The sequence below is a fragment of the Phoca vitulina genome, unplaced genomic scaffold, assembly GCF_004348235.1.
Source record: "Phoca vitulina isolate PV1807 unplaced genomic scaffold, GSC_HSeal_1.0 scaffold10, whole genome shotgun sequence".
In the NCBI taxonomy this organism is placed as follows: Eukaryota; Metazoa; Chordata; class Mammalia; order Carnivora; family Phocidae; genus Phoca; species Phoca vitulina.
The window spans coordinates 4593605-4607364 of NW_022589713.1; the positions used below are offsets into that span (position 1 = coordinate 4593605).

Sequence of the window (13760 nt, forward strand, 5' to 3'; positions counted from 1 at the left end):
TTGGATTTTACTAATTGTTAAGGTAGAATGGTTCAGTTTTTATATTTTATACTAAGTTACATACTTCACACTTTTGCTGTAGGCATTTGTCCAGTGTTAGTCATATTGTGCTTGATGAAATCCATGAGAGAAATCTACAGTCAGATGTTTTAATGACGGTTATTAAAGATCTTCTCAATTTTCGACCTGACCTGAAAGTAATATTGATGAGTGCAACTTTAAATGCTGAGAAATTTTCAGAATATTTTGGTAAGTAAATTCTATGATTATTGCTTTAGAAAGTTATCACAGAGCCACTGAATTTAGAGTTAATTAAAGAAAAATCTAATACATTGCTGGGTACAAAGTAGTTAAAATGAGGGTTTAGCGATTCTTTTAAATATTCAGGAGAATATTTTAAGTTGTCTTAAATAGTTTAGACTACCCTTCTAGTTTCAACAGATTAGAGAAGTGAGCCTATTTTTAAAAGGCAGCATCATCTGTGTTATAGCAAAGATACAGATTTTTGGTGCTACCATCAGATAATTAAGGTGGCATCAGTGAAGTCAAGCCACAGCTTTGAATAATTTTTTGAACATTTTTTTGTGATTGTTCTGTGACATTTATGTACATCACAGGCTAGGGTGGCAGTTTGCTAATAATAATAGTACTGACCACTTACGGAACACCTTTAGTATGCCAGGTGTGCTTTATTTGGCACTTTGTCTTCATTGATCTTCGTAACACTTTGTGAGGTAAGTGCTGTTATTCCTATTTTTTAGATGTCTTTCCCAGTATGCCTTATAATGGTTGCACAATTAAGAGAGGGTTGTGAGGATTTGAAACTAAATTTGACTAGCTGTAGAATACATTTTTTAAAAATTATGCCTCTCTTGCCTTACAATCATGGGGGAAGGAGAGGAAAATGGCAGGGCGGGGGATTAAAATGGACTAGAGCAATATTTAAATATTCTTGTATGCAGTCCAGTTGACCTTCAAAGATCCATGAAATTAGTTGCTTGTATTATGTCTTTTATTTCGCGTGTGTGTGATGAGCTATCCAGAACGAACATTGAGTAACTTGCTCAAACTTGGGTGAGGCAGAGCTGTGGTACCACTTCAGATACTGTGATCTGTGATGCAGTGTTGGTCTTTGTTTACAATGTGTACTGCTTGTTTTGCTTGGTATGAAATATAAGTAACTTTGAAGTAACAGTACCAGGAGACAGTTATTTTAGAATAGTAGGTAACAATTTAATATTTGTTAGGTCTTCTTTTAACTATGTTTTCTCTTTTCCCGATTCTGGGTGCCATAGGAGTAGTGCTTCTTAAGTTGACTTCAGTAAAGCTTGGGTTTTGATGGTACCATCTTGGCTAATGATGGAGAGGAAATAGATCTCAAGTAATGAGTTTTGAGTCCAACTTAAAATGCTCTATTCTTTGATATTTTGGGTTACTTTGTAGAACTGTGAGGTATGTGTACAATTTGGTAGCAGTAAAGTGGTAGTGAGTGAAGAGTAGACTGCTAGTTCTCATTAAGCTCAGTATGAAAAAATAGGGTAGAACTATGAAAGTGCCAGGACCATTTTTGAACTTGATAGTTATTGGCCTCTTTAGAGTCTGTTGATTTTTTTTTTTTTTTTTTTGAACATTTGAGTACAGATTCATGTTTTGTCTGCCATGATAGGTAACTGTCCAATGGTACACATACCTGGTTTTACTTTTCCGGTTGTGGAGTATCTTTTGGAAGATATAATTGAAAAAATAAGGTAAGTAAATATTAGGAAATAAAAATATATTAAAAAATACTAATATGTCACCTTTTGTTCTGTCGAAATTTAGTCTCAGAAACTCTTTTAACCATTTCCTTCTAAGACATTGTTTTTCTTTAAATCGGTGATTCCCAAACTTGGTTGCACATTAAAATCACCTGGAGTCTTTTAAAATCCAGATGCTCCATTCACACTCCGTACCTTAATTACATTACAGAGTCTGGGCTGGTAGCCAGACATCAGAATTTTTTAAAGATCCCTGGGCAGCAGAGTTTGGGAACTTTTGTCCTTAGTGCTTAAACCTCTATTCTGGTTCTCCTACCTGGTTTTCATTCTTTGCTGGCTTTCATTGCCTGCCTTTTAAATAGGATTTCCCCTGAGGGTTCTTAATTAGCCTTTTCCCAGTCTTTTATGGTTTCACTGTGCAATCCTGTTTCCATGACCATAGTTCTATAGTTTCACAGCTTTCAGAACGGAAGCTCTTCCTGAACATTAAATTTGGACTCAACTCTATGCTCCGCAGCATTCTAGTACCTTAGATACCCTGAACCTCACATTTTTCCAACTAAAAATGTTGTCGTATATCCAAAGTTAAAACGAAATAATGTGTCTTACAGTGGTTACTGGTATGATCCTCCACCCAGTGTCTAAGCTGTAAACCAGAAGAGCTAATATCAAGCAGTTATGTACCAGGATATGTTAACTGCTTTACATGCTTAGTAACTAACTTAGTCTAAATCATTCTGTACTCCCACCTGCCCCACAATGCAAACCCTGAGAGCTTTCTTCTTGAACATGCCTTCTCATTTTTATTTCTTCTATTAAAGGTCCTCATTTTCTCTTCTGTGCTAATAGTTCTTCTTTTGGCACTATGATCTTCACTGTCACATATATGCGAGAGTGCCGTATAGTTTCCTACAAAATCTGGTTATGTGAGCATTCTCCCCCTAGTCAAGCCTCCTGAGATTTCTCTTTAAAAACTTGTTTAAGGACCTCTGTGCTTTGTCATGGCCTGTAGCAGAATACCTCAGCTGGTAAGCCCAAATTATTGATCCCTTCAATACTCAGGCCATTAGCTACTAGCAGCCTTCTCCAGGGGACTATACCAAATCATATTTGAATTTCTTGATGAGAGAAGGGCTGGGAAAACAGCCTGTAGGATCGGGTTCCAATTCCTTAGCTAGTCATCCCAAGGCTCTTTACAGTCTGGCCCCATCTTTTTCTTTCTAGCCTTATGCATCTCATGGCCTACCCTGCTAAATGCACCATTCCCTAATATGCCAGCCAGTGCCCTTTCATTCAAGCACTTTGTGCTTTATTACATACTGGGTTCTCTTTTTAGACTTACATATGCCACCTTCTTCTCCCTTTATATATATAAACTCAGTTATGTAAGAACAGATCCCAGCTTCACTGCCTGTTAAGCCTTCTCTTATCCCTCTCACAGAGTGAGTTGCTTTCTCATCTGGACTCCTGTATCACTTTTATCATATTGCCATGTAGTGTATCTTTATATTTGCTTGTACTAGACTGCAGATTTTTGGACGTCAAGGATTTTGTCCTGTTCATCTCTGTAACTAGTGCACAGTACAGTGCCTGGCCTGTAGTAAACATGTGAATAAATATATAGACAGATGTAGAAACACTTGTGATGAGATTTTTCAAGACCACAGCTTGTTAAGGAAAAAACCAGGAAGTGATAGTGGGAAGGTGAAAACAAAGATCCTACAGCATATTTTACATGGAGAAAAGCTGAATTTTGTGTGGACATTTATTTAACAGATCCTTATTAAACTTTATGCCTTGCACTGTGCACTAGGGTCTGAGCATAAACAAGGAAGGACTTGGTACATATCCTCAGAGCTTATATGTAGATAGAGAGACACATAAGCTGTCACATAAAGTATGATTGACCTATCCAGGGGAAGTAAAGAATGTACTGGAAATGAGATTATATAGCAGGGATAGACTGAGCAAGTCAGGAAAACAGTGAAACTCCGTAGGAAAGAGGGAAGTGTGTATGTCAGAGAAGGTAGAAAAAGTGTGAGAGAGAGTGTCTTGGTCTCCCATGCTCTGGTTTTGTCATCAGTAAGCTTTATTATGCATTCCTTTGATTCCAGCATTCGTCTCATTTCCTACTGTGGCACATTTACCAGTTGTTTTCTAATAGAGTAACAGGTGACAGCTTGACAGCAGTGAAAGTGAAGTTTCAGGAAACAGTACTCTAAAGTTATTTAATGATGAATTGTGTTCTTAAGCTCCCTAGAAGGCAGAGAATGTTCAGGGAACTGTAGCTAAAGGATCTTTTGAAGCAAAAAGATGGTGGCTGTGCGCTTGTCAGCCCTTAGTCAGCCCTAAAAGGGAAGTTGAAGGAGGGTAGTCCTTGAACAGAAGTTTTCAGGCAGAAGCCCCCAGCCCTCCCTTCCTAGAAAAGCAGCTGCACTACAGGGAAGTAAGAGGGAAGGAAGCAGGGTGAGATGATACAGAGGGTTGTCATCAGGCACTTGGGCTCTAGGGGTTTGAAGGTTACCTCTGTTTTTTTTGGAATTGCTGGGAAAGGAGACAACTGTGGGTCCATCCTGCTGACTAGGACTAATCTCTGTCTCAGGTTGCCCTACCTCAAGTTGATGTCTCTATATGTATCGAAGACTTAGGGGAATCCTGGGTCACAGGTACTGAATAGGGAAGGGGATTAATACTTTTTGGGTGTCTACTATGTGTCAGGCACTGTGCTTTATTTTATTGGATTTTTCTTTTATTCTCATGCCAATACAATTATAAGAGTGTTAATTTCTCAAATAAGCAAACCAAAAGGTAGAGGCTTATACCTTGTCTAAGGTCACACAGGTAGTCAGTGGCAGAGCAAGGACATCAGTTCAGCTCTGTCTAATTCTAAAGCTTATGCTACAAACCCCCCTATTGGATCTAGGTGCTCTTTCTTCCCTAGGCGAACTCTAAGGGGCTTTGGAGTTCAAGTGCAGTTAGTTTCTTTTTTTTTTGTCTCTTCCCACCCCCATGCCTCTTCAAACCCACTTAAATTAGGTGGCATTCTTAGGCAGATGCATCTGTTTTTAGCAGTCACTATGGTATGTTGGAGTCATGGCATAATACTGGACTGACACTTAAGAGTACTGATCCTGACTCCACCGTTTAGCTCTGACTGTAGGACTGAGCAGAATTAAATAGTTCTCAAGCATGGGTTTATAGGTCCATAGATAAATTATCTGAATTTCCTGGGGCACTAATTAAAATTCCTAGATTAGCAGACCCCAACCCGACCTGAATCCAAATTACAAGGGGTAGGATTCAGGATTCTGTATTTTATAAGCTCTCTCTGGGATTCTTATGTGCACTCAGGTTTGGAAACTCTGTATTCAAAATCTGAGTCTTCAGCTAGGCATTTACTATTATTTTGGATTTAATCTTAACTTTATAGAGCAAACTTAAAAGGTGAAAGTGACTCTACTGTTAATTTTTTTTTTTTTGACTGCTAATGATCTAGCGGGTTTTATATACTTTGGTAGAGGGTTTTATATACTTTGGTAGACATCTAAAATGTCAGATTTTATATGTTAATGAATAGTTGCAAATAAACATGTAATTAGCATTCACTAGAAAGCGTAATGAAAATGTTCTTTAGAATCCGAAAGTAAAAAGTCATGGATATTTGCTAAAACCAGAAGAGTTTCCAACAAGTGAAGCTATTTAAGAATGTTTTTATTTTAGATATGTTCCAGAACAAAAAGAACACAGGTCCCAGTTTAAGAGGGGTTTCATGCAAGGGCATGTAAATAGACAAGAAAAAGAAGAAAAAGAAGCAATCTATAAAGAACGCTGGCCAGATTATGTAAGGGAACTGCGCAAAAGGTAAGTGGGTTTTTTTTGTTGTTGTTGTTTCTTTGAGTTTGTTTGTTTTAATTGGAGAGCACAGAGGCTAAATAACTAAAACAGAAAAGCAGAGATTGTCTTTTTGAATTTGTTCATAACTGTTGTTATTCCAGTCATTCTTTCCTATATGTTAATTGGTTCCCCATTTGCCGATTGAGTTAATTTTAAGATTTTATAGCAACTTGAACCTTAGGAAACTTTATTAGGTATTTCATGATTTTCTCTTTAACTTTGATAGGTATTCTGCAAGTACTGTAGATGTTCTGGAAATGATGGATGATGATAAAGTTGATCTGAATTTGATTGCTGCCCTTATCCGACACATTGTTTTGGAAGAAGAGGTTAGTTTTTTGTTTCTTGGTGACATAATTTTAATTGTATTAATGTAACAAGACCCTGAGAAAAGAAGAATAATTTTCTTAAATGCTTTTTAAAAATAGCTTATGGAAGAAATTGCTTTGAAACCAGAAATAGGAATCTCAAAATACCAAGATTTAGGCATTTGATCTGTTTGAAGGAAAGACTAAATAAATGAAATATCTGGATTGTAAATCCTATTTTTAAAAAAGTGAGCTTGTATTCTTCAATTATAATCAGTAACTAAATTTCCTAAGCTAATAAAATTTTAATGAAGACTTAAATGTGCACAGAAGTTTACTTTGTGTTTTGTTATATGATTTTTTGTAATGGTTATTTCCCCGCCATACAGGATGGTGCAATATTGGTCTTTCTACCAGGCTGGGACAATATCAGCACTTTACATGATCTCTTGATGTCACAAGTGATGTTTAAATCAGGTATTATAGAAATGTATTTTATTGCAATTCTAAGAATAGTACTTAAATCATATGTAACATGGTTGTTTTCTTTTATTTCTAGAAGTATTGCTTTGAAGGCTACCTTACTATAGGAACTTGGTCGTCTTTACAGGCTGGGTTTTTTAAAAACTTGGCTCTCTCTCTTTCTTACAAATAAAGTTCTAGGTCACAAGATGAAGGTGTTAGGTATATGGTAAAGTTTTTTATTTGGTATTATGATAAGAATATTTTACCCCTTTTCCTAAATTTGCCTGATAATGTTGAGCCCTTAAAGTTAAGATGTTGGAGCTTGAGGTGTTTTTTCACTCACTGCTGCATTTAGTTGGGCAGAAAAGAAGGTTGAATTTATCCCTTAGCTCAGTGTTTTCTCAGCTCAGACTATGCAACTGAGTCACTAGTGGTGCTTCTTTAAAATTAGATACTCAGACCCCATCCTCAGCTCACATCTAAGAATGTGACTTGAACATCTGTAGTTTTTAAAAATTCCTCAGGTGATTCTGATGTTTTAATAGCATGTTTGAAAGACATAATCTCTTACGTCTTAGAGAAGTACATGGGGCAGTTTTTCTCTCAAAAAATTCAGCTAGAGCATTTTCAGGAATAATTGCTAACTTCAGATCAGTAAAATATAAAGCGAATTCTATTTAGCATTTGCTAGTTCTGATTATAAATATCTAACCTTAATCTTTTGAAGTGCTTTTGACACTTTTTACATGACACTAAAAATATTTTGACCTCATTGTATTGGCTGAAATAGTAAAGCTGTATTTTTTATTCTTTGTTAAATCCCACTATAGTAATGCCCTCCAGACATTATCTGTAATTAAAGTTATTTACTATTCTCTAGCTGGAAAATGTTTTTATTTGATTACCACGACTTCTCTGTAATGAAATACTGATTTCTCTTTTCCTGATCAGTGATAACCTTTCTCTGTAGAAAAAGTGTAGTCATGATTAAAACAGTGCAACTGAATTTTTTTTTTTTTAAACAACTGGAATTTTTTTTTTGGCTGAGCTTTTTAATGTTGGCCCCTCTTACCCCAAAAAATAAATGCTACTGTACGATCTACTTTTAATTTTAAAAAAATGTAAGTATATGTATGTATTTACCAAGAAAAATACAGGGAAGATATACCAAAATGTAATACTGTAATTTCTGAGGGAGTGTGGAAAGGGTGTGATATTAACAGTTTATTGTAATTGACTTTATTAACTTTCTAATTTAATTATTCTCAAGGAAGGAGGTATTAATTTATACTTTGACTACCAGCTCAATTCTTTTTAAAGAAGATCTTCCCAAAGTTTAACAAGAATTTTTTTTCTCGTTATATTTTTTAAAATTTAGGCTTAATAATCACTTACACTGTGTTAGCCATTGTGGAAGGGGCAAAAAATTGGTCTAACTCTATACCAACTGAAAGGTAAATCTTGAAACTCAATTTACCGAATGCTTACCAGCTTTCTTATTTCTTCAAAGAGTGTAGACTTTGTTCCCACAGACTACTATAGTTGCACAATATCAGCACTATAAACTATGTTTATCCCAGTTATAGTCTTCAACAGAATTATTTTTACTTTCATTGTTTTACCTGGCTGCTGATTTTTTAAACTTGTAATGAAACATTTTAAACTTACAGAAAAGTAGAGAATCACAATGCACATCATACTCCATTGACTTCTGTGCAATTATTTTTGTGATCTGATTTTTTTCCTTTTTAAAGTAAATTGCAGCTATCACGTTATCCCAAAAAATACATGCATCTCTAAAAATAAAGACAATTTTCTGTATAACCACAATTTTCTATATGAAAATACCTAACTCTTAAAACATCATCTCATAATCCAGTCTATAATCACATATTCCCTGGAAAGTATCTTTTATAGCTAGCTTGTTCACACTACAGAAAAATGGAAACCAGATAAATCTTTACCCTAGATAATCACTTTCATACCCTCTTCACTTTCCCCATGGTAATGACTTGTGGAAAAGACTAGGTCTACCTAGACTTTCTAGATTTGTCTGAATCTGAATCCTTATAGTGTCATTTCATTTGATCCTTTCTTACCTGTGCTTTTTGTAAACTGGAAGTTATATCTTAAGACTTAATCCAGTTTGAGAAATATTTTTGGCTTGAGTATTGATTGAGTTGATGTATTTCATATTGTGTCAGAGATAAGTAATTGAGAGCATTCTTTTTAGCAGTGTCACTTGCTTGGCCACTCTTTGCTACTTTTTAAAATTTGTAACCCTTATTCATAGGGTCCTAGAGTCTGGGGACATCGTATCTCCTTTGAATAACAGTAGTTTTTTTCTGGGGACATGTAGCTATCTTGAGTCATTTGGACACTTGCTAGAGATTTAAGTGAGGTTGCCTTTTTTTGGTAACCATAGCTAAACATGAAATCTACCCTTTCTTCTGTAACACTCCCTTATTTCCACCACTGATACTACACCAGACTTTCTCCCTATTTGCTAATAACCATGAATGGCCTGAGCTATTTCATTTTGAAACTTAAAAAAGTAGGAATATGATTCCTTACATTTCTATGAAATTATGTTTAAAAATGTTGGGTCACTTTTGGAATGTATTATATTTAACCAGTGCTGTTTCTATTATTTTTTTAGCATAAAAATGGACATGGTAATTTCATAAGTAATATGCTATAAAAAATGACATATTCTCTGTTAATTAAAATAGTGAGGATCACCCAGAGTCTACAAACTTATATTCATATTAAAGCAAAATTTTTTGGTCTTCAGTTAAGTGATGGGAATGGAGTTTTAGTGATGTTTTTCTAGCATAATTTGAAGATTGCTTCTAACTTTAAGCATTCTTTAGGAATTTAGGGAATATGCTTATCAATGTGCAATAAATGGACAGTAAAATGTGAGCAAGAACTTGCTGGAGCACTAAGGAAAGAAGAAAATAAAAAGAATAAAGTTGCTCTGATTATACATAGGAATATAAATTAAGAATTATGTGGCTTAGCATCTCAACTCATTGTTCCATGTCTGTCTGCTGGAGCTTTTCTGCAATAATTTATCTTAAAGTTTAATTTTCTTTTTAAATTTTCAGACAGGTTTCTTATTATACCCCTACATTCACTGATGCCTACAGTTAACCAGACACAGGTATGTTCTTAAATTTATTCCCTCTCTGTCTTTCAAATTGAGGCAAGCTTTAAGGGCTGCTTATTGTGTGTTTTATTTTCTTCTATTTTTTTGAAGGTGAATTTTCAAGTAGTAATCCATATATAAAAAAGTACTTCTTTGAGAACCTTTGCAAATGAGTCTTCAGGGGATAATTGCACAGAAACTTGAATAACTGAGGGTAATTAACAAATATTAGTTTTGTCAACATTAGGGAAAGTTTAAAGATTGGTTTCACCAATAACTTGTTTGGGTTTCAGTTATCTGTGACATACTACAGCTTGATGTTTGAGATTTTGATTTAACAATTAGTATATTTGTAGGTATGAGATTTCCTGTTTTATCAGTAATACGCTGTTACGATTTTGAATGTTTTGTCTTTGTCACATTCAGGGATATCCCTAGTTAGATGAACACTGCATTCTCAAAGGCAAGATAGTTTTCAGGACTGCAGTGTTTGTAGGCCCAGGTAGAATGAGATGGATCAGAAGAAAATCTGTCTTCCCTTCTACTTTTTCCACTTCTTTTCTAAGAATATATCAAGACAGGGGCAGCTGGGTTGCTCAGTCAGTTAGGCACCTGCCTCTTGATTTGGACTCAGGTCATGATCTTGGTGTTGTGAGATCAAGCCCCACGGCGGGTTCTGCCCTGAGCCTTGGGCTCTGCACTGAGCATAGAGGCTGCTTGAGATTCTCTCTCTCCCCTCTGTTGAGCACGTGCGTGCGTGCATGTGTGTGCGCACTCGCGTGCTCTCTCTCTCCCTCTCTTTCTCTCTCTCAAAAAAAAATGTAACAAGACGTTTTTATTGAGGCACTTTTAGTATCTTTTCTGCTGATACCATAGTCTAACTAAGGCTTAGCCAGTTTAATGAGATACAGAGTGCATACCTAAAAGAAGACAAGAGTAAAGAGAGAAGATTCTTAATTCCAAAGACCAGACATTCTCGCCTGCCAAAGACCAGACAGAAAAGTATCCAAAGTGGAAGTACTTCCTCTCTGACACTGTAATAGCAAATTATGTATTCTTTTGCTAGAGATTACATGACTAGATTGGAAAACATTTTCTCTTGAATATCATTTTTATAAATGAGGAGACAAATTTATGCTTTTCTTTGCATTAATAGCCAAGTGGTACTTGACTATATGTCTTCTACTTGGCTGGCTTTGTGAAGGGTGCTGTTTGTAGGATTCAGCATTTGAAGATTTATTTTTTTCAGTTCAGTTTAGCTTATATACAGTGGTACAACCAGACATGCATTCTGTTGAGTTTGGCATTTGCCTGGTTGTTTGGTGCCCTTACCCATATAGTTTTGGATAATTCGTAATTCTTATTGCTAAACTAAACTCTCTCTCAGAAGTTTGACTACACAAAAAGACATTTATACTTTTCAGCTTTTGTTAAAAAAAGATTCTCTAAATTCAAATAATCATGTTTCATTTGAAATCTTGTTTGTGATAAGGTTCCAAAATCTGGGAGAATTAGTTTGTTTTACCAAAAGGGAATTTTATAGTACTGAAAATGGTATGTACCTATAAAATATATCTACACATATTAGATGCAGATGTAAATGAATGAACACAGAATGCTAAAAATGAACAGTATCTGTAGGTAGAAGTAATTCTTCTAATTGCAAAAATGATGTATTAGAAATTAATTACTTTGGGGGTTTTAATTTATTTATTCTTACAGGTATTTAAAAGAACCCCTCCTGGTGTTCGGAAAATAGTAATTGCTACGAATATTGCAGAGACTAGGTAAATATCAACTACTTATGATTGTATTAGTTTTGAGCCCCATAAATTATTGACATACCTTACACTCTTTTCTCTCCAAAAGATACTTCATAATTTCTTTACATAAAGGTATTTTAATTTAGTCATGGCATTGAGCATAGGTTTTTGGTTTTGTTTTTTAATCCTATAATGGTTCAGCCCTCTTTACAAACAGCCTTTTTAGTGTCTTTTTTTTTAAAGCCTTAAGAAGCGTGGGAGTGAGGTCAATTTTGGTTTTGCCTTTTTCTGGTTGGGGGTCGTGTTGTTTGCTAATCAGTTGTGAATAGCCTTTAAAATTTCTTATATTCCCTTGGAGGTATTGATTTGTCTATACAGTCATTGAAACAGATTTTTCTGTGGAAGCTGATATTAAATCATGTCCCTGGGAGCCACAGAGCTGGGTACAAAAAGTCCTCAAGTAAGCTGTGAAGTTTGACTGTGGGCAAATAAATTCTTCACGTGGTCTGTAGAATTGGCTGCCACTGCAGCTCCTGGTGCTGTTTATACAATTAGATGCTCAATGCCGGCAGTGTTGGTAAATGTGGGAATAATGGTGCAGTTTGGTCAATAAAAAATTCTTTAAAATCCCTATCTGTAGGCCCTGTTAGACGTTTTATGTGCTTTTGATGTATTTTTAATATTTCATACATCTATTTTCCAAACAGCATTACCATAGATGATGTAGTTTATGTGATAGATGGAGGAAAAATAAAAGAAACACACTTTGACACACAAAACAACATCAGTACAATGTCTGCCGAGTGGGTTAGTAAAGCTAATGCCAAACAAAGGAAAGGTCGAGCTGGAAGGTAAGATGGAATCTTTGTCTGAAAGGTGTTTTAATCATAGTTTCTTTGGAAAAATACCTGCCCAATTTTCTATTTCATGATTTTTCTACTTTTAATTTCTTCAGTATAGTTAATTAAAATTAATATTCTTTATTCTTATTCTGTTATGTATAATTTTGTTCTTTTTTTAAAAGCACATATTACTAATAATTATGATAACTAGTAATAATATTTGAATGTCATGGTATCTTCTTAACACTTGATATGTATTAACTTGCTTAATCCTCACTACAAATGCAATGAGGTAGGGTATTGTCCCCATTTTAAGAGTATGGAAATTAAGGTCTAAAGAAATTAAAAGTCACACAGCTGTGTAAGTAGCAGATTCAAGATTTGAACCCAGACAATCTGGCTCCAGTCTGGGCTCCTAATCCTGTACTTTACAGCTATACTGGCTTTTCATTATTACCAGTGAAAACCCAAGTAACATACCTTTACCTCATTGATGTGGTGGTAGCATAAGAAATAAAAGCATCTCTTTTAATGGTAGGAAAAATGATTTGCCTTTAACACAAATAATTGCACTTATTGTTCATCTTAATGCATACTTCACAGTATTTTTATACCCTTATTCATATAAGTGGTAGAATCATGTCTGGAATTGTAGAAGAGAGTTTTTCTTTTGCCTCTTACAGGTATAACAAAAAGGTTTCCGCCAATCTTCAGCTGTTGACTTAAGTAAGGAAAGGAGAATTGAAAGAAAACTTTACAGATAATTTTATCAGTGCTTTGTTTTACATTTATACGTAGTAAAGCTCTGACTCACTTGCTGTAATCTTTGCAGATTATCCCATTATAGCTTGGAGACAGTTTATTAGATTATACAGTTGGTGCTCTTGATGCAAAGTCATGACTCATTCTAAGAATTGTACTCTTCTTATCAGCTATTGGGGGATAACTTGATTTCGGGATCCACCAAGACTAAGGTTTTCTCATGCAGGCTTACCACCACTGGATACTGATTCAAGAAGTATTCACCATTTGGTACACTTTTATATATGAATAGTAAACATACTACCCTTAGGTTTGATCCTTAAAACAATTAGAGAAATAAAGTAAACGAAGTATTATATTTCATCTAATTTTTCATTTCCCACTAGCTTGGTAGAAGTTAACTATAGAATTACAGTGTTTTAATTCAAATGGAAAATAATTCCTTGTAGGGTCTATAGATGTAGATTCCTTTAGCAAAGCCTGATCAGTAATTATTTTGAAGGCCAGGGCAAACTGTATTACAGGGCCATCAGTGGGGGCATTCTTAGTTTCTGCGGGCATGTTATATTAATAGATGATGGGTCTTTGTAGACTTGTGACAGAAATAGCTAAGATTTTTGGAATTTATTTTTATCCCTATAGGAAAAGAGCCTCCCCATTCTGTAGCAGCAAGATCCCATAGAAATATTTATTCTGCGTGAAAATGTATGAATACCTGCACCTCTGTACATCTGTCCTTAGCATCGTCCATTCACATCACTAAAGAAAAAATTAACAATTAAAAAATTTCCAGCATCCCTTTGAAAGTTCACTATATA

At 35.1% G+C, this 13760-nt stretch overlaps 1 protein-coding gene across 1 annotated transcript in view; it reads left to right on the forward strand.

The window, feature by feature from the left end:
* DHX36 (DEAH-box helicase 36) overlaps window positions 1–13760 on the forward strand; it is a 48365-nt gene that overhangs the window by 16599 nt on the left and 18006 nt on the right. The window contains exons 8-15 of the mRNA XM_032408405.1: window positions 83–249; window positions 1667–1748; window positions 5478–5618; window positions 5878–5980; window positions 6349–6436; window positions 9535–9590; window positions 11298–11362; window positions 12046–12189. Coding sequence (XP_032264296.1) covers window positions 83–249; window positions 1667–1748; window positions 5478–5618; window positions 5878–5980; window positions 6349–6436; window positions 9535–9590; window positions 11298–11362; window positions 12046–12189 — 846 coding nt within the window. The remainder of the gene's footprint in view (window positions 1–82; window positions 250–1666; window positions 1749–5477; window positions 5619–5877; window positions 5981–6348; window positions 6437–9534; window positions 9591–11297; window positions 11363–12045; window positions 12190–13760) is intronic.